The 27,617-nt window shown below is 33.8% G+C and overlaps 1 protein-coding gene across 2 annotated transcripts in view; it reads left to right on the top strand.

Annotated features, from left to right (window-relative positions):
* Positions 1-27,617, top strand: part of LOC126821342 (homeobox protein six1) — a 49,387-nt gene that overhangs the window by 17,803 nt on the left and 3,967 nt on the right. Inside the window, exons 1-2 of one of the 2 annotated variants that reach the window (XM_050549752.2) lie at positions 18,446-18,617; positions 26,891-27,542. In XM_050549752.2, coding sequence (XP_050405709.1) covers positions 26,941-27,542 — 602 coding nt within the window. In that variant the 5' untranslated portion in view covers positions 18,446-18,617; positions 26,891-26,940. Of the gene's footprint in view, positions 1-18,445; positions 18,618-26,890; positions 27,543-27,617 lie in introns of those variants that run through there. The other variant, XM_050549751.2, reaches the window with a different exon arrangement.

Below are 27,617 nucleotides of genomic sequence, written 5' to 3'. Positions count from 1 at the left end.
GCAGTTTATTAGAACTTTTGGTATTGAGAAATGTGTTTTCGATCGCAAATTAATGAGTTACATTGTATTTTATTTAATACACGGGCAGATTGTTCATTGGATTAGGGAATTAAAAAAAAAGAACAATTCAAAATGTTTTAGCGGTAGCGCAGACGAACATGGTGCTAGAGGGCGTATAACTGTGGTCTGTTATATTTTGCTGCATCCTAAATCGTACAACTAAAAACCAAGACCAAAAGCCAGTATCCTGAATTAGAAACGAGATGCACAACATGTGAAAGCTGAAAATACATGATATATATAATAATTACATTAATTATAACAGACTTGACCCATAAAGAACTCGAATTTTAATCACTTACTGTAACAGATTAATGTATTAAAGACTAATTCGTTTAGGAACCGACGAAACATTTTAAATTGTAACCCAATCCTGATATTGGTCCAGTTTATTTAAGCAGTGCCACCCTTAACTTGGTTACAGTTGATTTCATTTAAGACAAGAAATAGAGTAGCTTACAATCTGAGCTCAGCGTTCGTTCTGGATCAATTAAGAAGGGGAAATCCGTGCTCTCTTTTGGGAAATGAATTTTAACTTTTCAACACGGGCTGCTTAGTATCTCTTACAATAAAAACATAGCCGGGCCAATATTTCACGGTATGTTTAGTTATTGCCTGGTCTCTAACGTACACCAAACACTGGCTATGGTTTACAGTTTGGAATGAAAATAGACGCCCGTCTCTAAATTCAATCAGAGCTTTAATTTCATCAATTACAAAATCCACAATTTGCCTTATTCAATCCGGGGCGATACCGTTTGAGTTATTTAACCGAGCGTCTGTGGGGTGTCAATTACATCATTGTTTTGACTGATGTCATGGTGTCAGGGAATCCATTGTCAATTTCCACTGGCAACGAAAGTTTTTGAGGGATTGATATACAAGAAACTTAGGCTCTGGTTTCCTAACCTTTTGTCAACGGCGGCCTTCTTCATGTGAATGAATACTGAACATGCATATAAAAAAATTAGTTCATATATTCATTACGAATATCAAGTATACACGAAAACACTAAATCGACAATGATGTCATAGATCATGTCAAAAAAAGATGATAACGATAGCTGATGTATTCATTGAAGTATGTTTGAGTTGGAATTTTATCAATATTAAAATCATGTAAACTGGACTTAGGTTAAAAAAAATCTGTAGGTTGAACCTTTTCATCAATCAATTAATTTTCTCATGAGAAATTTGAGTTCTTTTGAAGTTTCAGGAAAAACAAATAGCAACTTACAATGAAGATAATTTCTAGACTGTTCACATTCTGTGCCATTACGCCACATTAGGTCGTATCACATGCATGATTAGAGGAGAAAATAGTTCGGGGGATTTCATGAGTTTGTTCCTGTTATTGTTGCACAGTTTTAAAAATAAAGCGGACATTTAATAGTCTCTGCCATTGTCTATCAACAGACTAAAGTTTATTAAACTCTTCACTTCAGATAACCACAAGATTAAATTACAAATTTCGGAATTCAATAAGCGGAAAGAGTAACGAAACGAATGTTTTGTTTTTAATGGTCGTATTTTCAGTGCAAACTTTATTTAATTACAGGCTACCTTCTAAAGACACGTTAAAGCAATTTAAGTGACCTGGATCTTAACAAATAAATAAATTTTCGTATATCAATCCTTTAAATACATTTATACATTAATTCCCCTGGTCATTATATTTTACATGATGACATCAATTCATCATGTTAATAATATAATTTATTTTAAACGTTAAAGATAAACCACTATGGTTTTCTAACCTTTACCGTGTTAATTTTTTTTTTGTTTGATAATGACATTTTTGATTGTTTATTTAAATGACGATGTTGGTGTTAGCCAATATTAAATATGTAATAGAACCGGTTAAACACGTTCCAAATATAATTTTAACACACAGATCTTTGCTACGGTAGATGCGTAACGAAGATTTGGAGAAACGGGAAGTGACGCAATAAAGGAAAACACCAGTTATCCTTATATATAACTGACTGAACATGGGAGCAATAACAGATACACGGTCGATTTTCAGCTCACTGATAATTTCTTTGAAGACGAAAGGTGTCTATGTTAGACCACTGATTCCCAATCAGTGTGCCGCGAGATCTACCTAAGTGTGCCGCGAAATTTTGAACGGCACACTAGGAAAATGCGAAAAACCAGTGATCCCAATTGAGTAGTCACTGATGTCTACTGATAAATTCATAGCTGTGTTTTCTTTATTCAGTTCGAGTCATTCTATGTGTCTATGACTAGTCTCTGTCTACGGTTGTATGCCGTCTGACTTACCATGTTTTTACATGTCATACATTTTTCATATATATTTAGCCAGGTGTGCCGCTATTTTTCATGTGTTCCAAGGTGTGCCGTTGGCAAAAAAAGGTTGAGAACCACTGTATTAGACTGTGAAAGGATATCTGTTCGAAACTAACAATTCATAAAAAGAATTGACTGTCATGAGATAAGACAAAGCGAGAAAAAAGAAAACGCCCGTGCATTACCTTGTTTTTATTCATTCTGTACTTACACATTTTAAGCCATAATTACAGTTTATTCCGGTAGTCCTATAGATATAGACATATTATTATTATTTTTGTCTTAAAAGCTACGACTGTCTCCGCCACGTGGATTACAAATGGCAACACGGTGAACTTGTCCAGAGAGAAAACATTTTAGGCCTACTTGTTCAGTAATGCTTGACCTATTTACTGATGAATATTGTGCTACTATAGAAACATATCAATATATTTGTTTAAAACCCGAGAAAAGCAAATTCATAATGGTATATTATCACAAAGTCATGTGAATTATAATTCTACAGGCTATGTGCCTAAATTACAAATAACAATTCTGCGCGCGACTATATGAATGTGTTCTTTATTCATTTGCCATCAACAACAAAAATAATTGCAAACTTGTAGCCTGTCCTGATTGAATTTCAGGCCTGATTTCCACATTTTAAGCCCCTTTGTAATTTTCTTTTTCGTGGATGTGGTATTTCAGAGAAATTTTAGTATGCCGGATGGATAGTGATTAGTGGTAGACGTTGTGTATACGAGGTAGGATATGCTTACTCTTTCCAGAACACCTCATACCACTCTCCATGTTAGGAGTTCGTATACCTAGCCAGTATTTTTTTTTACTTTTGTATATAAATACATTTGTCTGGTTTACAGTTACCGAATACAAGCGAATTTCACATTTTGTTCAAATCTGACCAGAAGTACACAAAAATCCATAGAGATAATTTTTCAATGCAAGAACTTTTAATAGGTCGGATGAGAATTAATATGAATGCAGTTTTTGATAAATTGCCGTTTTACAGTAATTGCAAAAAAATAATAATATGACTTTAGTTTATTTTTAGGGCTACCGGGATAAAATATAATTATCACTTAAAATGTGTAAGTAGAGAATTAATAAAAACTAGGTAATGCGCTGACTTTTTCTCGTTTTCTCTTATCTATAGTGACAGTCAATTCTTTTTATCAATTGTCGGATTCTATCTGATATTCTCTCACATTCTAATATAACAATTATTCGTCTTCAAAGAAATTATCAGTGAGCTGAAAATCGACCGTGTATCTGTTATCGCTCTCTACCTCACTCAGTTATAAGGATAACTCGTGTTTTCCTTTTTTTGCGTTCATTCAAATCTTTGTTCGGCATCTACCGTAGCAATGATCTCTGTGTTAAAATTATATTTGGAATGTGTTTGACCAGTTCTATCACATATGTGATTAAACAGTAATGCGCCTTCATCATCTAAACGCTAATCAATAATACTATTCGATGTGGGTCCAATGTGGTTTCCAGTTAATAACAATATCTTCTGTAAAATAAATATTTTAATAGAAATATACCTGCCTTCTCGTACAATACAATACCATCACCAATCAGGGTAGACAACTCTTGTTTTACTTACCGCCACATTTCATTGGTACACATTATATGCATTGTGTGCGCTTTATGTCCACATCTTCACTTAATAGAAAATTAGTTAGTTAATTAAGTTAAATGAATAATATGTTCTATCAACCGTACACGTCCAAACGACCCCCCCCCCCCAAAAAAAAAATAAAATAAAAATAAATAAATAAATAAAATAATAATAAAAAAAACATCTGAGTTTCCACCTGTATGTAAAACCTGAAGCTCAAGTAATATGGAAAGTCAATTATGCGTCTATGACAGTGTTGTTGATAGAATGCCAGTGTTGACGTATATTACAGCTATTCTAAACCTGTCAATCATGACGCCATCGTTTACCTGTAATAAATCAGTGAACATGATGAAAAAAACAAAACAAAATAAACTTTGTATATCATAGAATCAGGTAAAGTCATTTATTATAAAAACAAAGTAATGAGATACATCAATTGTACTAGATGGGTTACTATTGTATATCACCATCTTAGTTAAAACAGCACACTCCCCCTGTTACTTGTAAGTTTCGTTCTGTCGCCTACTAAATCATATAGTACACATCTCGTGTTTATCAGATCTGACAATTCGATTAAACAAGCCGATATCATGCAGTTATCTGCGCCAAAACTAATTGCTCAATTTCCCATTGTTTTCGATCGTTTTAGATTTTATTGTCTTTGAAAACAATTAAAGCAGCGAATAATTCACACACAGTTCAAAGGCTCCTTTACGTTAGTTGTTTTCTACCAGAAATATAAATATTTATTTAGATCGGTCTGGTTGTTCTGGCCCTTCTCTATTCTCGTTATATCACGTAGCCGTTCATATAATTACCACGTGATTTGTAGTGCGCGTGCGTTGATCACATGATAATATTTGGATGCGGGTTCGACGGGAATAATGGCGACGAGCTGACCCCTAGACGTCAGATTTGACCCCAATCATATAATTATAATGAGAAATTGCGATGGCATCGTAGACAAACTGCCTTATTATTGCTAGTTATCAGGCAAGTGTAATCACGGCTTATAACTAACTGAGTTATTAATGTCCAAGATGGGGTCCAGTGAGAAAGATTATCATGTTGAACGAAAATAATATTTCTGCACTTTTAAACAAAAAAATGATGCACGGGTCACACAAAAAAAAACCAATTATCTCGATTAGAATCGCGATCTCCATCCCATGCTTACTTTTACATAACTAAAGATTAACCAAAAAATCCCGTCATGCATTAGCATTATACATATTTTATCATATTTATTTCTGGTTAATCCCAAACAAGAATGAATAGACACATTTTTTAGGATTTGTTATAAAGCGAAACGAAATAATATTACCTTATTAATTCTTGTAATTTCTTAGATTGTCGTTGATATGAACCATTATAAAAGGATGATCATCAATGTATTTCATGATGACACATCATTGAGATTATCTTGATAAAAGAAATAATAGTCTGAGGGATATAAATTGTGAGTTAGGCTTTCCACTCGAGTGATTTTTAAGGGACATGTGTATCGGGATTAAAAATCGGTTGAAGGGTTATCGCATGTTCGCTTTATAAAACAAAATTCGTTGCTTGTCTTTCTTGATTTGTTTTTTCTTCCTATTCGACGTGACCCATATAGAACACCGCCATTATTAGTAAGATAAATGGGAAAACACTATAAATGTTTAGAGATAATTACCTCTTGTCTGCCACCTAGCAAGCTGTCCCTAACAGATATATATCATCTCAACTTCAGAACAATTGATATAGTTATGTTGCCTCTATATTACTTATTCAAATAAGACAAGTTTACATTTACATCGAAATATAACTGTGACACTCGCTGTGGCAAGATAAATTAAGGTTTTATGAGCGCCCCGCTGTAACCAGTCGAGGTTGACTTAAACGTCTGGTCTCTTATTTCGTTTCGGTGTATTTTTACCCGGACTCCCCGCATGTAAACTATGTGGAGTCTCGCTTATGCGTATTCCTGACTTTGTGTCGACCCGTGTTTTAACTGTGAATCCAGCTGTAATTTTATGATCGAACTGGTATAGCTAACTGTTAGGGATGTCGGATACAAATATCAAGTTTTGATTTGAAATCTATCGCTTAAAGGAGGCAAGTCTCTAACTCAGTATCATCCACAGTCTTCGACATTGCGAACGCTACTTATTGGTCGATTTAAATCAACCTTGATGTTGTTATCTTTCCGTGAAAAGATTGGCTTCTGATATTCAATATTTAACACAATATGAAAATTTTAAAATTGGCACACGAATCGGCGGCATAATGCTTTCGAGTGCCATTTGTAATGAAGCGACTCGATGAACGAGGCTAATCATATCCCACAGGAGATTACTACCGGTGTAGACTGGAATAACCAGACGCCAAAGACTGCTATTCAATTTGTACTCTTCGCGTATTTCATCAAACATAGCTGATTAGAAAAACAGAATGGCAGTAATATAGCAGAACAGTAGGACGTTAAACCCCATTTCATTTCATTTTATTGAGTAATGTATCTAAACTATTAAGAAAATATTTTCATACAAACAATGGCTGGAGAGGAATAGGTATTTTGGAACCTACGCTATTTATCTTTGGTCATTAGAAGCATAATATTGTTCAGATAAAAATAAATTTTTGGACTTTAACTAGCCACGAGGAGGGAAAATTACGAAAATATATTAAAGGAGACAACAAAAAAGATAGCAAATGTTATGTTATATATTTAAATAATGTACTATTTTAAGATTTTACAGGGTATTCGTTGATACATGGTCTTTTGGATTTTTTTTCGAAAGAATTTGACACAGCTATAACAAGTTAAACAAATCTACGCTCAGTTGAAAACTTTACAGATGGCGTGTTATAGAAAGAATATTTTTTCTATGATCTCCCACAAATAAAGATGTTGCATGAAATCAATAGAAAATAATGTAAACTTCAAATGGCATAACTGACATTTTAGATTATGGATTTCAATATTTGTTTACGGAGTACTGTTTCCATTGTATTGTGACTTAAGACTTTATGTTCCCTTTAATCATCGGGTCACTTTTCAAAATGCTTACACAAAACATGAAAATTGTATCTTTTTAAAATGGCGTAAATTAGCTTGTAAGTTGTACCTTTAGAGATCTGATTTGAATAAACCATTATGATTCAATGCAAAGAACTGTAGTCTAATTTTGAAATTGACGATAAATGGGTCTGTGTACAATTTATGGTAAGATTTGAATATGTTCGTATACGCAGATTGTTTACTTGTGTATCAACTGGTCATTGACAGAGTAACGCGGCCATGCACAATATAATAGAATTACAATCAATAGAGAATTATTGCTGAAACCACTACAGGGAGACAACTCTGGTAGATCTCTCGTGTAAGTACTAACAGCTCGTCGAAGAAAACGGAATTCTTTCTCGGAAGAAGCTTAAAGTTATTTATGGGGGATCATGTTCACAATTTACTACAGCTGTTAAGTAGTATTGTCTTTTAAATGAACTTACGAAACTTGGAAGAAAATGTATAGTTTTAAATTTTATTTAAAATGGGAAAAGGTGCACAAAATAAAAATTAAAATATGGTATCTCTGATAGGCCACTTCCGTCACTGAACACAGAAACCGACACCAATGAAAACAAAGATACAACGCCGCGTTAAAAGTAAAAATGTCTATTTTTCAATTACCAAATAAATGAAGTTTTATCTTTTTTGCTATTTTGCCAAAACAAACGAAATTTCATTGTTATCATTTTTCCCTCTTATCTACATCTTATCATTATTGGCATAGCTGATGAAACCATTGACAGAAAACAGTTGCGTTTAACCAGTGATAAATACAGGAATACAGACCCGCCGAGTTGTTGGGCGGTAGTCTGTGTTTGATCCGTATATTCACTTATCTTCTATCTAAGATTTCTACTTTCTTTAAATGGTGGGATTGACAGTCTAACGATAAGCTACTGTTTGAAAGCTCAGTTGAAATACTAAAAATACAACTGATGTTTTAATCGCTAGTTAAAACATTTAACTTAAATAAAAGCATTCAATTAATAGATTAAGCAACAAGCAAATCGTATACTAGTTCTCTGTTCAATTCCTACTTTTTTATATTACCTTGGTGTAAGAAATGGATTTTATATTTAAAAAAGTCATTAAATTAACAATAAATAGTTGTAGAATAAATAGTCATTAATTAAAACCAGTGTTTGAAAACTGCCAAATTTTGAATATCCAGCAATTAGCTTGAAATGTGAATGACACTAGGATGTCAACATTCAAAGTCATTGTTGTTTTGACTTATTTTATTTTTAAATCGAAATTTGATCCAGTATTAATTTTATTTTTGTAACGTCACAATCTCTAATTGAAATTAATTAATAACAGTTCTTGATGTACAGGTGAAATGTCACTGTCTGTATCATGAATGAGGATGGTATTAATTAAATCCGAACCTGATATTAATTAACATACTACACTTTGATGTTTTAATTAATTATCTAGGCATGGAAAACTTGTTAACCAAATATGTTTTATTTTACAAATTCACAAATAGAGACGTATATACCCGGTAAGAATTTATACCAAACGTCATTGAAGCCCATGCATGCCACAATCACGATTCAATATAAAGTTTAAGACCATACACAACTAAAGGTGCATTTATATAAAATAATTATACTCAAAAAATTATTCAAATTGACCAATTCTAACTTAAGTTATGCCCTCTTAATATTTTCCTTGGTTGCTTTTGATTGCCCACCCCATCTTGTTTCTTAGTCAAATAAAGTAATAACAATTCTGCTACCTTTTCGTACAAGCCTATCCGTTTTTAATAAAGGTTTTATAAATATCTTTGACTTTTGAAATATATGTGAACGACCTTTCTGTAAATGAATGGGAATCTTTTTATTATTTTATGTGCCATGACTTTAAACCTATACAGAAACTGATATATTGGGTGGAAGTCGTTTATACATGTACATACATATATATTAATAGACAGACAATATAAATATAACATTTATTTAATCTGTATGAGATTATTGTATTTGGTGAAACTAATGATGGAGATAATCGTATAGTTTATTGTAAGTAAATAACAAAAATTGAAGTATGATCATACAATATACGCGTGAATCTGGAATTAAACATTTACGTACCAAGTAAATACCACACGATTAAAAGGTGGTACATGTATATGGGGTAAATTCTACAATGGTGAATTATACACAAATAAAAATCTGTTTAAAAGTTTACGAAGCAACATTATGTAATTAAGCCGTCGAAATATGTGAAATATACTATTTTGATGTTGCTTATCGCATTGTAAACCAAAATAACCTTAAAATCAAAGTTAATAAAAGTAGCGTTAAAATTCTAAAAGTCTAATTACTGTCATAGTGTTGCTTATCTTATATAAACAAAGTTGGTGAAATTAACGAAAGTTTATCAAATAATGTAGCGATAAAATAAAAGTTAATAAATGTAAACAAAGTTGAATATTATGTAGCTAACGTGTTCAATGAAATAACTTTATATAAAAATAAGGCTGGAAAGGGTATGGTTATAAATAAAGTAAGTTGAAATACAATGTTTTATTATAAACAAAGTTCACATGAAAACGCCAAACAAATTAGTACCTTACATACATTAGGGTAAACACAGTTTTTGTATAAGTATGTTTATATCTCTAACCTATTTTACAAGGATATTATTATAAACAAAAGTTATTACTTATTAACTCTAAGAAATAGTATTATTGTACACAAAGTTGGTACACGTAACGCTATGCTAAAATACATTATTTTAAACAAAGTTATTCAATAAAAATGATGATACTTTCGCCCCCCCCCCCCACACACACACACCCACACACACACACACAAACACACCTTTTTTTGCATGTGGTAATTATTGAAAATGTTTTTTGAATATTGTTAGCTTACTTTTTAATTTAAATAACTGTATTGTTTTGTGTAAAAAAAATTTTTTTTATTTAACATATGTTGCCATATAATTAATTATCTTTAAAAATAATCTGTTAGTTAATTAACATAATTATTGAAACGTGGAGCAATGTATCCTGGGGTGAAATACATGCAACATATTTTTCATCACTTTATCTGTTGAGAATATAAAAACAATGATTTAAAATTTATCATTTTTGTGTGGATTGAACAAATATTAACATAATGCATGTCTAGTTTAGTAATGATTGTTATGTATTTGTATGTATCTCGCCGTACAGAGGGAGGTAGAAAGCTGTGATGTAATATAGGACATGTTCGCTAGAGTATAATGTACATGTTAGACCTTCTATATAAAAGGGTATATTTTTTTTTATCAAATTGATGTTTACGTGGCATTTAGTAACTGGACAGTGTAAATATAAATTCACTATTACACATACTATTATTGAGGGGTTACTCTTGGAAATGTATTAGTAGCTTTTATTTGGTTGGTGATAGAAATGGTCTTTGTTAACACTAAATAATGAAATAACCTCTTACTGAAAGTCCTGCGGGTGGTCAGAATAATCCCCGGAATAGCGCAGAAGATATAGATAATCCCCAGACAAAAAACATGACAAGATTGTTTTGAATATATAAGATGATGTCATCCAGGACCAGTACCAGTACCAGTTGATTCATCCAGGACTCAACAGCCCTTTATCAACTGGTACTGGTCCCGGATGGAATCGTCTTATATTCAACACAGTTGTCAAGTCTTGCTCGAGGAGGAGACGAGGTGGCTCGGTGATTAAAGCAATGGCTTGCTAACCAGGATATGTCTGTTCGCTCCAGAGGGTGCTGAGAGATTTTAACGGCGTGGTTACTCAGTGGCGCAGGACGGAAGGCCTACCAATGAATATGGCAAATAATATTGCGTTCAAAATATCATTGGCAAACCTTGAGCTTTGGTTCACCTGAAAATATATATCATTGTCCTTGTTTCTCGTTAATTATCGTGTGCATTGTAATAATTGGTAACATGATACCTCCCAATCCGGTAAAGAATAATTGTTTTAAATTCATAACGTCAGTGTATACAATGCACGTGCGTTACATTATGCATACTTGCATAGCCTATAAAAATATGAAGTAGTCCTGTTCATTAAATGAACATGATTTGTTCTATACCATATGGCACAAATGCAACAGATTTTTAGAAAATACATTACACGTGCATAACCAGGAGTACAAATAATAAAAATTGTACATGATTTTGGAACGGTTTCAGATTCTCGCCAAATTTTGCTAACAGCTATATATTACGTGAATTTCACCCACTTTTAACTGTACGTGCAATAAAGGTCATAAGTTTATTCATAATAACAATACTAAACGTATAGCAAGCCATTAAATATATTGAAAACTGTACACTGTTCTATTAACTTTTTGAAATAGCTAGCCTACTTGTAAATATAAATGTTAATTCAAAATATCTGCCATACTTGCCTTTACTCTTTTTTCTAGAAATAACAATGAATGTTCCATAATTTAATGTCGAATTCGATTAAATTGAACATGAATTAAATATCAATGTGTTTGTTTTTCTTCTTAATTTCACTTTGTCAATCAGATTTAATTATTCATGAATAACGTGGTTGTCGTGCTTACTGTATAATCAAAGTTAAATAATATGCATGAACATAGACGACAGGGTTAAAGAGATTTGTGACGTGAATTAGTTAGATAGTTAATATGTTCTGTTAACTATTACTTACTTACTAATCAACAAGTCTGTAGAATTATTAAGACAAGGGAATTCTTAACCGCTTTTTGTCCTAATGTATATCGACCATATAAGTATAATAGTTTAGAACTGTATATTATTGACAAGTTGGGATTCCATGACATCCGATCATTATTTAAATATTTGTCATTAGCTTCTACCAATACAATTATTCGTTGATTTATTCAATTGACTAGAACGCTGACCACCAGAGAAGTAGTGTAGTGTATTGGTGACCAGGATTTCTTAGTGATGGTTCGTTTGTGGAATATAATCATTTATCAAGAAATAAAATATTAGTAAGTATAGATGGATCTGTTTAGTGGAAGCGAGAGAGAGATAGAGATGATGAGATAGAGATGACGAGAGAGAGAGAGAGAGGGGGGGGGGGGTAACGTCCACTAAGTCCAGGCCATTATATACATATTCGTAGCGTGCAGGGGTACTTAGCAGTGGAAGTAAACCGCAGAAAATAATGAAGTTAGGCGCATACAAGCCTGGGGTCGAAAGCACGACTTATGCATCAACCACACACCAACCCCCATTCTGCACATAGAGATCCATCTACTTTATTCCTCGAGAACAGATCTCTGCCCTAAATTGCCGCCATATCCAAAAATTAGTATACTGCTTTGTAATGATATAATCCTTTGTAATGCTTTCTACTCCGTTTCACATCTGTCATACACACAAAGACTAAATAAACTTTTTCAATTTTATTAAATGGGAGAAGAATAAAAACTCAACAAACTTCTCGAAGTATACTTAGTGTTTTAGACTAAAATCGTCGATTTAGGACTTAAAATGTCGGTCAACAAGCTCAGTGTCTGTTCTCAAGCAGACCTAACTGAAGACAGACAGCCTAAGTTTAGTATGACCAACTCCTCCGCCAGCTTGTTAGAACATTACTAACATCATATCAAATAGCTTTTGTGTCTCAGTTAATATCTTTTAGCATAATTATAAGTACGCTGTATAAAATGAAATTTTGAATTAATTAGGGGTTTTATAAACGTGATGTCTTGCGCAATGGATTAGAAAGGATTTTTGGTTAAATCTTTTCTTTTTTTGAAATAAAAATTCAGGTTAATACTTCTTAATACATTATTATGTATGTAACATATTACGTGAACTTTTGATATTAATTTAACAATATAGTGAGCAATGTTAAAGAAAGTAGTTGGAATGCGATACATAAAACCCCAACATGTCAGAATACAAATTAAACTCTACCATAAGTACTTTTATTAAACAAAAAAGCCAGTTTGCTATCAAAATCTATCAAATTAAATCGACCACTTAAAATTTACATCAACTTGTTTCGAGTTTATACCACTAATTCTTCTCTCAGAGATAAATATAGTAATAACAATGGTGCTGTTTCGTACTAGCCAGTCCAATCTTCATAAATGTATACTTATGTATACTTATTTACGTAGTAACAGCACTCGTTTTCGTGAAAGTAGTAAATATTTTGAAATAAATGTGAACGGCATGGTTTGTTGTGCTTTAATGTCCATAGATCTGTAAAAATAGTAAATTTTCTGCTTCAGGATAAATTGTTTGTGTTTTATATCTAGAGTTATCATTTTGTTGGTTTACTTCCGGTTTCGTTTAATTCGGGTTATGGGCCCTGTCAGTATTTATTGGTTGTAATTGAATAAATATATCGTATACTTAATTAACTGTTCCTGCTTTTTTAATCTGTAATTTCCACCAAAAGAAGTAATGATTGCAGTATTGTCCTTATTGTTTTACATTTTAAAACTTGTGATTATTTTGTAGTTTTAGAATACTGCATAGAGTTTACATAATAACTTTGTTATATTTCACAATCAAAACGTTTGCCTGTAGAACACTTTTTTTGTTTCACTTCACACCATTTGTCTGTTTCGTTTATTATTTGTGCGGTCTCTATGGGAAATCTCCAAACATTAGAGAAGTGTTTATTTGTGTTATTATTAAATAACCTGTAGGTAGGTATTATTAACTTGTATTATAGTTCATCTGATTAAAACCAACTGTAAAGGGGTTAAAACACTAGAACTGGACAAATAACATCTGGAACACCAGGTGGTACGTTTCTTACCTACTCAGTCAAGAGGAATCTCTGTTACATTCTTTTCCTTTACATATAATGTACACCAATGTACCGTTATGGGTTATTTATTTTACAAAAATGCATTGGAGTCACAAAATTATTTGAAATTAACCTGTTGAATTTGATCTTCAGTTACATGTTCAGATTGGCACTTATTGTTTACAACACCACATTTTAACTCTTTTTACAGCACGGGGTGCTAAACTTATATTTTTTATGTTTCGTTTAATGGGATGAAATATTTAACCTATATTCCATGTCTTAACTTGACGTTTATATAATCTGTTCATCAAATGCACTTTCCTAACACATTTCAATTATATATAATGAAACATTAGTTGATTCACCGACTGCAGTACATTTACTATATACATTCTTTAATTAGTTGATAAAGCACATCAATGACATGGTTAGTACAAACTAGAATATATTTACTTGATATAATTTATTTATTAGATTAAAATATGTGTAAAAATAATGTCTGGTATAGCCGTTTCACCCAGTACTCAGTTTGGCTTGGTAATATATTTTTAGGTACAAACAAAAAAAAAACGCAACCCTAGCCTTCACAGTTTTGCAAGTAAAATATTAGTGATAGAAAAGGATTTATACGAATAATTTACAGTCGTGTTAGTGGGAAACGTTCCAGTTGACAGGCTCAAAAATAATTATAAATAAATTATCGGTGATTAAAAATTAGATTCCATATGCAGTTAACCAATTCTTTTTCAATCTAGTTCCATGGTCATGCAACCGGGTCGAACCCGGATACCAGCTTTACAACACACCTTTCTTAAATTAGAATGCAAAATTAATGAATCATTATTACTAAAAAATGAAATGAAGTAGGGTGTAACGTCATGCAGTTTGCACTAAGCGAAATAATAATGAAGGGCATACACAATGCAGTGTGTCATAAGAGAAATTTTGCCCGCTTATTATTCTTTCGAATTCCTACTGTCAAGAAGAGTTTTCTAACGTGTACATGAGACCTCGATTTTACGTCCCATCTAACGACTAGACGATGTTCCTTGTCTGGCCGATAAATTCCGATTAACATTCTCGGACACCACATTTGATCGATTCCGGGATATTTCTAGGTGAGTCAACCAGCGCCTTACAGAGCCACCACGACTTCCCTTTATTACACAAACTAGGCATGTTTTAATTAAATGTTCCATATAAGAAATAACGTACATGCTCTCTATATAAGATTCCTGATAGTCTGTAACCTTATGGCACCAAGTAACCCGCGTTTTGATTTGCTGATCGGGTCACGGCTGTACTACATATATATGTTATTCTTTAGTATATGTTTTATATATTTATAGTAGCTTCATCTTGAGTTAATTATTGGTGCTTAACGAATTCATAACATGGTGGTAGTGATGATATTATATATGAAAGAAGGTTATAAGATTAGATAGATTGGGCAAGTGAAACCTGAATACTTATGTTTTGTAGTGATATGTCTACCGTTCAAATGCTTTCCTGTTCTTCAGTTAAAGATACTTACACAAAACTCTTTAGTTATCAGATATCATCGTAAAAGTCAAATAACAATAATGGTGGTGTGGTAAAACCTTAATTTTTAACTGTTTTGAGGGAGGGATGCAATTGTCTACCCTATTTAATACCTTAATTAGCTATGTCTTTTAATACGCTGAATGCAGTTATAGATATTTTAGATCAAATATTAACGAGAAAGTCGTTTTAAATGCATGAAAATTTAGTTAGAGGAATTTTCCAGGCCTTCAACGAGATACTGCTTTCTTTTTAGAGGTCCTCTTTTGGCTTTCGAAGAACGAAGCTGTTGTCCTTATAAATGGTTCTCTAACCCAACATGGCTGTTTATTTTAGACTTTTAAAAGAAAATCGAAATGATGATGTGCATTAGTGCTCAGACTAATAACAATGAGTAATAGCGTTAAAATTTCACTTTAAGATTACTTTCTAGTATCAACAATCACCCATGTAATGTGGAATTTGAGTGATAAATTGGTGCTTATTTATAATCAATTTCCTGTTTAAAGAAGAACATAATAGTTCTGCTCTTATTCACGAACATTATATTAGCATTAATATGTATATCAATGTAGATATAAATGTTATTAAATAAAAGAAGAATATTTATTAAGATATATAACAATAACAACAAACATACTGTATAAGACGTAATGACAAGACTATGTGAATTATATAAATTTGTAATGTTTTAGCTATGTGTGATGGCAAGTCGCCCTTCTCTATTTTCCTGGTTCTCTCTAGCTATCTGGTTTCACGGAGATCGGGTTACACTTTATAGACTGGAGCATATGCTTCTACCATTTGATATTCTGCTCTGTAAACAACGATATGACTTTTAGGACACTCATATTAAATTGTTTGATTCAGATCTTAAATTTAGGATTATATGCTAGGCATTCGATCGCTACTCCCATTCCCGTTTTCGTTTCGTATTGTATTGCATTGTTGAATCAACTGCCTAATGAACAATCGATATTTAAATTAATTGAACTGTTTCGATTGAATAAGACACTAATTATCTAGTCACACGAATGGAATGGGGTTTAAAGTATCGTTAACACTATACTTCGGCCATTTTGAGACTAATACAGTTAGGGTTATTTCCATGGATTATGTGCAAGTGGCGCCATCTGTCCTGCTTTCCGCCCCTTCACCTCCAAGGACTTCCAACTAACTGTGCTTATCTTACCCCTTCTCCTCCAAGGATTCCCAACTAACTGTGTCTATCTTACAATGGTGCTAATTGTCATCACCCATCTAACAGTTCCTATCTTTACACTCATACTGTATCTTGCTTTTGATATATCAACGAAACCCTTAAACAGTTTGATATATTGACGTAAATGATATAGATAATACATCAAAAGCAAACTGTAAAACGACGCATAGATTGTAATTACCGTCCTTCTGTCTTCATTCTCGGACACCTATCAGACCAAGATAGGTGGTTTCTCTTCCATGGACACGGATTTCCACTGAATGTCTAAGAATTGTAGCCTACTTCTGCTATTACATAACTGTATTTATTTATTTAATCAAATCTTATTTGAAAAGTAAGTTATGTGATGGTAGAAAGAAATTACATATATTATGATAGAAATGTGTTTTGAGCTTCAAAAAGTGATTGATCTCTCACTGCCAGAATGAAATATTAATAACCACAATGTAAATTTTAGTGTGGGTGGGGTGAGTGGCCGCGTGGTCTAACGCGTGCGCTTTAGATCATAAAGCCTGACATTAGGTCAAGGGTCGTGGATTCGAACTCAGCTTTCTACGTGACAAGGTCCCCCGGTGTCCGCCCACTACTAAAGACTCCTATAGTAGTACTAAACTAAATGGTAGTACTCGAATAATCCGCTCTCCCTCTCTTTTCTCCCTCTCTCTCGTAAACAAAATTAATTAAGGACTTTTTATAAAGATAAATAATACCACATGCATTTGATTATCAAATGATTAGGAAACTATTTTTTTATTTATATTATTTAATCTCTATCATACTCATTAAATAGTAGTAAAATATATTACATCGTTTACATAGATAGATGGATATTGAGGATAAATCTCTTGTAAATACACAAATTCGACATTCACATAGATATTTTCAGAACTGATAAAATACTGATAATGTTAATTCATATCGTAGGTCTGATCTCCATGTAGCGACCATGACTACAAGCCACGGTGATATTTTGCTAAAGTTCAAGTACCAATGATAATAACCAATCTCAACATGGTACCTCGTCGGCAAGTCTGCAAATCACTGGGTTCAGAACTTCTCGTCGCCTACATGATGGCCAGCCTTAGGGTCAGGCCACCTATGTATAAAGTCAACATTAGTATATATATATGAGAAAATAAATATATTTATACATGACTACTGTTATTATCTTACCGTGATCACCAACTCTCGAACAAAAGTCATTTCCGTTATCGTTCTTTTTTTTATGAATATCTGTTATATCTAATTGCATGCTGTATCCGTCTTGATAATACGAGATTCAAATTCTATGAGACGGGAACAATAGGGATGCAAATATTGACAGTGTCGATATAATTTGGTATGGGGTGAGATTGGTTTCGACTTGTCGTCTCATTTGTCCATTGTTGACGTCTCACACAGCAATTAGTAACGGGAAATGTGTCGCGGTTTTAGGCATCCGCAATTACCCTACATATCATTATCCATCCCTTGTACACAGGTCTGGGGTTTTAATGTATGTTTTGATCGTCTTCGCATCATTGGGTCCACTGTTATTGGGTGATATAAACCTACAACTTTTCGCCTCTCGTTAATTATACCCAGTAAGTTTTTCTCATTTCTTACCCTGTCATTTTCCATGTTTTATAGCCATTCCCTCATTAAAACATTCAATGACTTTTACTTCTGGTTGAAAGGGAAACAGTAACAGCTTTCAAGACATGTAAATTGCCAGATAATGGCAGGCCTTCTTTCTTTTACGTACGACTGAACGAAATTCTTTCTATGTTTGCCCTCGAGAAACCGGGGCTATAAACTTTGGCAGAAGTAACGTGTGGGAACCATCTGGGCCGCACGCGGGAGGGTTGCACGAGCTGAGAACGCGATTTGCAGACGAGATTCCAGGCTACATCCGGGATCTTTTTGTTCTAAATCCCATCACTTTATCAACTTGTTGTTTGTTTCTCAGAGTTTTACAAAAGGAATATTACTTGTGAAAAGCGGGTTGTTTTTGTCTTAACGACTTTGGTGATTGTGTTTAATTACTCTTAATTAACTTTACCTATTTTAAAGTAAGTAGTTTAACTATGTTCTTTTCTTATATGGGCCAGAGATCGGCTTTAATGGAGTAAGCACAGAACAAGTGACGCTGAGCCATTTTGTAAGGAAGACTTAGAGTTTGATAGATCTGACAAACACGTCTTAAAAGTTGGAGGAGGCCACAAAAAGTCAACACAGACCCGGGATTAACTCCAATATATAGGAAATAGGTCAGCCATTATACGGGTGTAGGCTATTAGCATAAGATTCGTGTTTCCCTGGTAAAGTACACACTTTTAATGTGATGTTACACGAGTGCTTGATATTGGACTTATTAGGAGGGACATTTGAAATAAAATAGTCCCAACAAGTCAAATTCCTTAGACAAGTTTACTTTTATGTCGCCCTCGCTATGTTTATATATTTAACTTATAGGCCTTCGTCGAGATTAGGTGGCCCAATGCCTTTGCGACAAATGTTAGAATGAAAATAACAAATGGAACCACATCTACACTTCCTTCTAGTTTATGTTCCACATCTTTCTTAAACGATTTGCTTATGCTAAACTCCTGTAGCTTACTACACAGCCAGGTACAAACTAAAAATTATTGAATGTGTGAATGTGTGTGTGTGTTTGTTTTGGACTGATTTGAAATTAATTTCAAACAGGATGATATCATGATGACAATATTTACCACAATTACAATTAATTCTGCGTGGCAACACAAAAGAAATGTTTTCATTTGTTCATTTACTTCCATTTTTTTACATTTTTTGCGGTAATTTGATATTTGATCCTTGATAACATGAGAAGAAAACAACGGTTGAAATTTTCATTTATTATTTACAACAAATGTAATAAAGTTGGCAATTGCTTTGGGCGTATTATTGATTACCTTACATATAAATATGTAGTGTGGAACAGTAGCGCTATAACACATAATTAAAAATGGCATGAGTGAAAAAATTCACATTTTAAAGTTTTAGATTTTGTTGTTGTAAAGAATACACAATTACAATGACTTGAATCCTCAATGAATATTTGATCACATACAAAGAGCCGGATGCATCAACTTTATCAATGATTTAATTTTAATGCAGGTTAGATTTAAAATAGACGATGACTGATTTGTTTTCCCCAGGAGGGGCTTTGTTTTTTGGTCTACATTATTATTTTAATCGATATTATTTTAACCATCTATTAGTATAAATTTTTCTGTTGGTGTCTTATTACGTATTAATTTAAATAGTTTTCTTTATTAATTATTATTATTAGGTCAATTAGAGTATTGTAGTTACTCTGTTTTATATTATGTATGCCTACCATTTTACACGCCTGGGATCGAAAACACGACACTTGACCTAACGACAGGTTGGGTTTTTTTTCACAAAATAACCCAATGTTGAAATAACAGTTCTGCTATAGACCATGGGCCATTGGCTTTGATTAAAATCAGTGTGGATGCTATTCATTTAAAGATAACTATTATAAACGTGGTTGAGTGTACAGGAGTAGTTATAAAGTATCCCAGTTGGGGTATAAAGTTTCTTACCCTAGACTCCTCGTCATATTACTCATATTATAATGGGGTTATTTATCACTTTATGTCTATTTTTATTTTATAATATTACATATATTTATTCCATTCAATGTTGACCAATATTGATCGTATCTTTCCCTCTCATCAATTTCATTTATTGGGAGATGTTAATCCTAAATGGTAGATCTCGTACGATTTAAGAGTTTAAAGGTTTAGACTATAGTAGATGTGTCTACAGATCATCCTCGATAAGTCGAATAAAATCGAATTCAAAGCTTATCTTAAAGTAAATAAACTTTCTCTTAAGCAATCAAAGTGACACGTTATGTCTGTCATTAAATTAAGCAAATAATTTAAATGAGGAGTTTGTATGTTAGATCCCATATCTTTATTTTTTTGGAAACAGTTGTTTATTTCTTTGAAAATTTCTTTGAATTGTGTGTTGAATGTCGTTACAAACATAGGCAAAAACATTCTGTAAATAAACTTTTACAACAAAATCAAGAATCAGAAAAATTTTAGAGGAATGCCCATGAAACACAATCTTTAAAACTGTCTAATTTATAACCCACTTTTCAGATCGAAAAATAAAACCACCAGAACAGTGGACTGAGAATTTAATTCGGCCAGGACGAATACATAAATAACAGACTTGGTTGAAATGCCATATTGTTTTATCCATTAAGAAGTATTTCTAGTACGAAAGTAGCTCTTAGACTTGCCAATATTTACAACTGACAAAACAATAGAACTGGAAAAGTATTCGCTTGAAAGCATGTTGCCAAAAGACTTGTACGCCATTAGTCAAACGAAGAAGTCTGTTGCCAATTACTGTAAGTTTCCTTCCATCAACAATTTAGCCTGTAACATAACAGTATTAAAACCTGCGACCAACATACGTTATAGATGACTTTGTATCGGCTACCATCAAGTTCCCACCATTAAAGTTGGCGCTTTTCATTGACCATACACCCCTGTTTTGTATTTGTTAGTCATGGCAAAACGACTTTTCATACAAAAAAATAATCTTACTTCTGTGCAGTTGTAGAAAATATTGGCTAACACGTAGATTAATCTATCATTTGAATCACATCTTAGAATGACACAGGTTTAACGTGTATTGTTAAGTATAATCACGATGTGTAAAAGATAATTAAATTATTACGAAATGGGATGGAATGCGCTATCTTTTACCATATAGTTAGTTCCGAAATGACCTAGTTTGTATCGTGTGGACGTTAAACCCCATTTTCCTCTCTCAGGTCATATAGATTTTTTATATCACCGTCTAAGAGGAAAATGGATGAACGAACGCTCGTTTGGATTTAATGTCCTTTGTTACAACATGAACCGTCTTCATTAGCCCAGTTCGGAGCAGTAGGACGTTAAACCCCATTTCATTCCATTTCAACATGAGTATGAACATTATAAAAACATACATTATAAATTGAATGGAATGAATGCTCGGTTTCTATGAATTTCTTGTTCGCCTAATCTACGTCTAAGGGGTGGACATTTGGTTTGTTTCTGCATAATCATGGACATTATAATAGATACATTATTATTATTGAATTGAATGACATTATTTTTATATAGATACTTGTGTTGGTTCTATCATGTGGAAATGTGTGTGACAATTTAAATGAACATGTAACTATGTGAATGGTAAGAAGAAAAATGATAATCACGGTACTATATACGTCATTGTCTGACTGACGTGTTATGCTCACCTGTTGACAAAATTGTAATAAGACGTTATAAATAGAAACTTCCAGATTCTGGCTCTTACCATTGATTTAAAACTTAAAGATACCTTTGGACTAAAAAACATTAAAACTAATTAATCAATCAAAAATTTGCTTCAAATCCCTCTCAAAACATTGTATTCGCGAGGAAATACCCCAATCTATAAAAAAATCTATTAAAATAAGTCATGTTTGTGTCACGTGATTTGGCTTTGCGAAGCTTGAAGAGAATTCATTCCATATAAAAGATGATGTTGTCTTTAATCGCTGACCATTTATCATAAATATCGAAGTCTAAGTAAATTCTCGGATTATCCTCTGCCCATGGGGTTTTTTTCCCCGTGTTTTTTTTCTTTTTTTTATCTCGGAAACTGTTGTATATTTAAGCCTCTTACTTTTTCCACATTCGTTCACCATAAAGTTTATCAACATATACATAAAGCGCTCCCTATTCAGTCAAGAATATTTCACGTGTACAAACATTTTTGTATATCGTAGTAGGCAGGTGATGTGTATTAGTGATTTCTAGATGTGTTAATTGTTATTGGGATGTTGTTGACTGTATCATTATGTATATCGTAGAAAGAAATGAAATGAAATGAAATGGGGTTTAACGTCCTACTGTTCTGCTCCTAACCTGGGCTAATGAAGACGGGCATACGCCATACAGTGTGCTATGAGGGAAATTTTGCCCAGACAGCGGCACTACGGCCTACTCTTATATCGAATTCCAACTGCCAAGGGATCTTTTACGTGCACGCCAATGTGTACACGGGACCTCGGTTTTTCGCCCCATCCGAACGACTAGACAGCTTTCCTTGTCAGCCCCTCCTTCCTGCATCACTGACAAGGGAGAACCACGCCGGAAAATCTGGATGAACTTTCTCGGCCAATGCAGGGATCGAACACCCGACCTCCAGGCTAGCGAGCTAGCGTCTTACCCACTTAGCCACGTGAACCCCTATCGTAGAAAGACTGTTGGGTTATTGTCAATGGTGTGAATTGTTATGTTTAAGCTATCCTGAAGTGTTACCTGTTTGTCGATGGAGGCGGTGGGGTATATTATATTTGTATGCGGGTGAAGTGTATTGGTGATTATCAATGGCGTGAAATGATATGATTAAGGTATCTAGAGATTTGAACTCTTCGTTGATTGGGGTGTATCTTACAATAGGTCTGGTTGACGAGTTTACATTTTGTGTATTGTAGACGGTCAAAGTGTATTGTTGTTTGTCAATGATGTTGTTTATTGGGTGTATATTACGATGAATCCGTGTGTATTCTAGGGATGCCATGCATATTGGTGATTGTCAATGGTGTGAATTGTTATGTTTAAGTTATCTACGAGGGTGTTCACCTTTTGTTGATTGGTTATTTCCATTTAACGTATTAATATATGTAATGTGATTAGTGATTAAGGCGCTGACTCACTAACCAGGCAGTCCCAGGTTCGACCCCGGTTTTGGCCGAGAAAGTTCCTCGGGGTTTGCCAGCGTAGTTACCTCTTGACAGTGATGCAGAAAGGAGGAGATGGCAAGGAATAACGTCTAGTCGTTCGGATGTGACGAAAAACCGAAGTCCCATGTACACCTTGACGTCAAGTAAAAAACATATGATAGTTTGAATTCGATGGAAATTATATTAGGGCAACATCGCTGTCCGAGCAGACTTTCCTTCATGGCATATATCCGTCTTCATTAGCACGTTCGGTGCAGAAAAGTACTTTAAACCCCATTTAAGTTCATTTCGTTTTATATTATTCGTGTATACTGTTTTAGGAGATTACGAAGTTGTAACTGTTTCCTTATCATTGGTACGTTATTAATTACATGACAACCCCTACGCATCAATCCCCCTACATCAGACTTTATTAATGTCTTTCACTTTATTATTTCATTATTTAAATAACTGTTTTGTGTTTGTTTTCAAATACAGTATGATTAATGAACACCATATCAGACGCAGTATTGTGTATTTGGAGTATAGGGGTGTATTGACTTTAGTTATTCGATACCTGGCATACATAAATTACTTATATAACCTCATTGTATACAGGAGCTTAATATCATATATAATAAGGTTTATTTCCATCAAATACTTTGATTCGTTTGCAAGTGTTCATGACTATGTGTTGATAAGTGATATGCACAGTTCCTTTAAATTCCAATTCAAACTAACATATATCCCAGTCTTATATATTTATTAAGATTTAAAGCGGCATTGTCACTCACAAAGAAAATAAATGCAATTAATTGTTAATAAAATCATATTCAAAATAAACTTAGACTTTTCCATTACCGAACATGCACTGGCTTGTTTATATGTCTGGTGGCTTTTCAATGATTGCGAATTTCTTTGATATTTATTAGAGATTCTGTACAACTAATAAATGATTGAGACATTTTTTAATGATGCTCTTTTTTTCAAATAATGACGTAAAAAGTAAAAGCTATGCTTTATTATCGAAGTATTATTATTATGGCGAAATCATGCCCAACTAGAAATTTTAGCGCCTTAGTAAACGAAGCGAGTTAATTAGACTACGACATTTACGTGTGATGTTACGCTATGTCAGATTTCTATTATATCTCTCCTACAACCGACCACTTAAAGAGGAATTCCAAAATATTGACTCGACTCATTTTAACAATAACCATTTGTCGAAAGGGTGCGCGAGGCGAAGTGCGGTCCATGGCTAATGCACTAACATTTACAAAGCTACATGTAAAGTAAAGAGACCAGACAAAAGACTACAAGCAAACCAAGTGGTTTGCCTTCCTCTATACACGTTCTGGACTTTTTGGGGGAGAGGAAGGAGAAAGGGTGTAGAAAACTGCTTCACTTGTCCCCATAACCACACATATAGCAAGCACACAGGGGGCGGAGAACGTCCTAGAACCAAGCACTATTTACACATTGTGAGTTTAGGTGTCAAAAAGAAACGCGTTTAAAATTGCTTGCTTGCTTGTTTGTATTAGTAATGTCGTAATTCTCGCAGGTGATAAGCAAACAGTGCCATCATAAATTATAAACAGATTGCGTCGATACGGAAAATGAGTTAATGAATAATAAAGACAAAAAAATCCGTCATTATTGAAGCGAACAAGAGGTAAATAATTAAACAGGTATATCCTCTTCGAGCCTAGTCTCTAGGGGCCTGCTGACGACAGATTATCCCAACTTATGATTAATAATTGGCGAAATCGTTTTGTGCTATGATGACTTTAAGCCCCAGTGGATCTGAATGCCAGTGTAATCATATCAGGTATCATACAAATATGAAATTAGTGTATTAAAAGGTTTTTATTCAATACCAGTTATTTTTGCTTAGAATCACTGGAGTACGAAACTCTCTCCGGGAGGCCGATTAAGATAGTGTCAATATCAGTTAACGTCATTTTTTCCTTGTCCCTTCAAATATTTCTCATGGTACTTGAAATTGCCGCTAGCATGTTAAAGTCGTCTGCTCTTCTCTATCGTATAACCTATAATCGTCTTTGAGAAGCAGTTTTGGTGCAGGAGTAACACTGACATGAAAGAAGGTGATACATCAAGGATAAGAGAGAGAGAGAAAGAGAGAAAAAAAGGGAAACTAAACGGAATGAGCTCTTATTTTGAATGATTAATATCGGCCTTCTTTTCATTTCTTTGTGTGTTCTGGTTTATTCATTGGATTTCTATATCGGTTTTGGTATCCGGCCGACCAGACTAGAATTAATTTGCTCAATGGCATCGAGATACCAAACTGAAACAAACCGAAAAACCCGAATTTCTATGTTAGACGTCCAGCCCATTTTTGCCCCCCGGCGCATCTAGCTTATGACCATGTTTAAGATTCTAAAATGGGTTATAAAACACAGCAGGGCGACCTATTGGTCCCGCATTCATTCCGTATACGAGTAAACGTTTTTGTTGTCACTGGCCACTTGATCGCTTGCTTCAGGTATCAGTAATGGTCCTTTATGACACTACTAATTTGTATCATGTGTTCTTAATAATAATATTGACTTAGTTTCCCCACTCAATGGCTATTGACAAAATACCTACATGCTTATTATGTTAACACCTTTCAATGGAGTTTTGTAATAAAGTTAAAGAATAAAAATGAGCACATTTATTTAATAAAAAAAACTCTTTGTAAAATTAAAAGGATTGCCTAAGTTAACTCAATTGAATTATTTTCATTAAAAACGACAACAAACAAAATAACTCCATTTTCTAAAAAAGGGGGGGGGGGCAGATTATTATCTGAAAATGGAGAAGTAGTTAAAAAAAACCTAAATAGACAAAGAAGAATAACTGATATTTTGATATGAATTGTTGAAGAAATTTAACTCTTAGGTCCATAAATTACCTATATGCAGTACAGATAATGTCCATAATCGTTTTATTTACGAGAAGCTAAAGAAATATACAAAACTAGAATGAACGGTCTATTAAAAATATGTATTATTCATTGTCATTATAATACGTATTGTGTCATACTATTTCGCAAGTTCATACCTCTTTACAATTGTGTATATTTTAAGCGCCTCAATGTACCTGTAAAGAAATTTTGACGTGTCTACGACAAAAAGTATTTACGGTTAAATATTTGCGACAAGGGGGCGCGTTGCCCTGCCGTGCAAGAATAATGTCAACGCACATTAAATATTATTTACCATAAACATTTTATTGTATCGCAGTAGGATTCGTTTAATCTTGTCTGATAATCTTTGAATTAAGTCTTTTTATAAAATAAAATTGATCATCTTGGATGTGATGATCAATCTTCAAGACGTGGACACCATTGAAGCAGCACAAATATATGCCGCCTCTCGCCCTATCAGGTTACAATGATTGACGTGGTTGCTATAGCGATAGATTTTCACAGGCATTGTGTGAATAACGATATATCCATCGGGTCGTGAATTTGAGCCAATCAGCGTTCAGCACAAGGCCACAGTGCCAAGTGATCGCGTGAAATAATAATAAGCGAAGAGTTTAGTAATTCTATATATCTTCTTCTTGTCATTGCAGTATTCCGACCTGATAGCGGAGCCGTGAGACCCTTTCCAAATCACGTCACAATGTTACATGACCAGACGAGTGTGGGATCCCCCAGTTCCAGTTCAGCCATGCTACCCTCCTTTGGATTTACACAGGAACAAGTAGCGTGTGTGTGTGAAGTTCTCCAACAAGGTGGAAATATAGACCGACTGGCCCGCTTTCTGTGGTCATTACCGGCTTGTGAACATTTACACAAAAATGAAAGCGTGTTGAAGGCCAAGTGTGTTGTGGCATTTCACAGGGGCAATTTCAAAGAACTCTACAAAATAATGGAAAATAACCAGTTCTCCACTCATAATCACCCCAAACTACAGGCGCTCTGGCTGAAAGCTCACTACATAGAGGCGGAAAAACTTCGTGGTCGCCCCTTGGGTGCCGTGGGAAAGTACCGAATAAGAAGAAAGTTTCCTTTACCAAGGACAATATGGGATGGTGAGGAGACGAGTTACTGCTTCAGAGAAAAATCCAGAACACATTTAAGGGAGTGGTATACTCACAACCCGTACCCGTCACCCCGGGAAAAGCGTGAATTATCGGAGGTTACGGGGCTAACGACCACACAAGTTAGTAACTGGTTTAAAAACAGACGACAACGAGATCGAGCGGCTGATGGTAAAGACAGGTAAGATATCGTTTATATTACTTTTGTATAATATTACTCATGCCGAACATAATAAACTATTATATTCTACTTCCG

This window comes from Patella vulgata, chromosome 5 (genome assembly GCF_932274485.2).
Source record: "Patella vulgata chromosome 5, xgPatVulg1.2, whole genome shotgun sequence".
Classification (NCBI taxonomy): Eukaryota; Metazoa; Mollusca; class Gastropoda; family Patellidae; genus Patella; species Patella vulgata.
The sequence above is the reverse complement of the archived record's forward strand: the minus strand, read 5'-3'. Positions and strand labels throughout refer to the sequence as shown.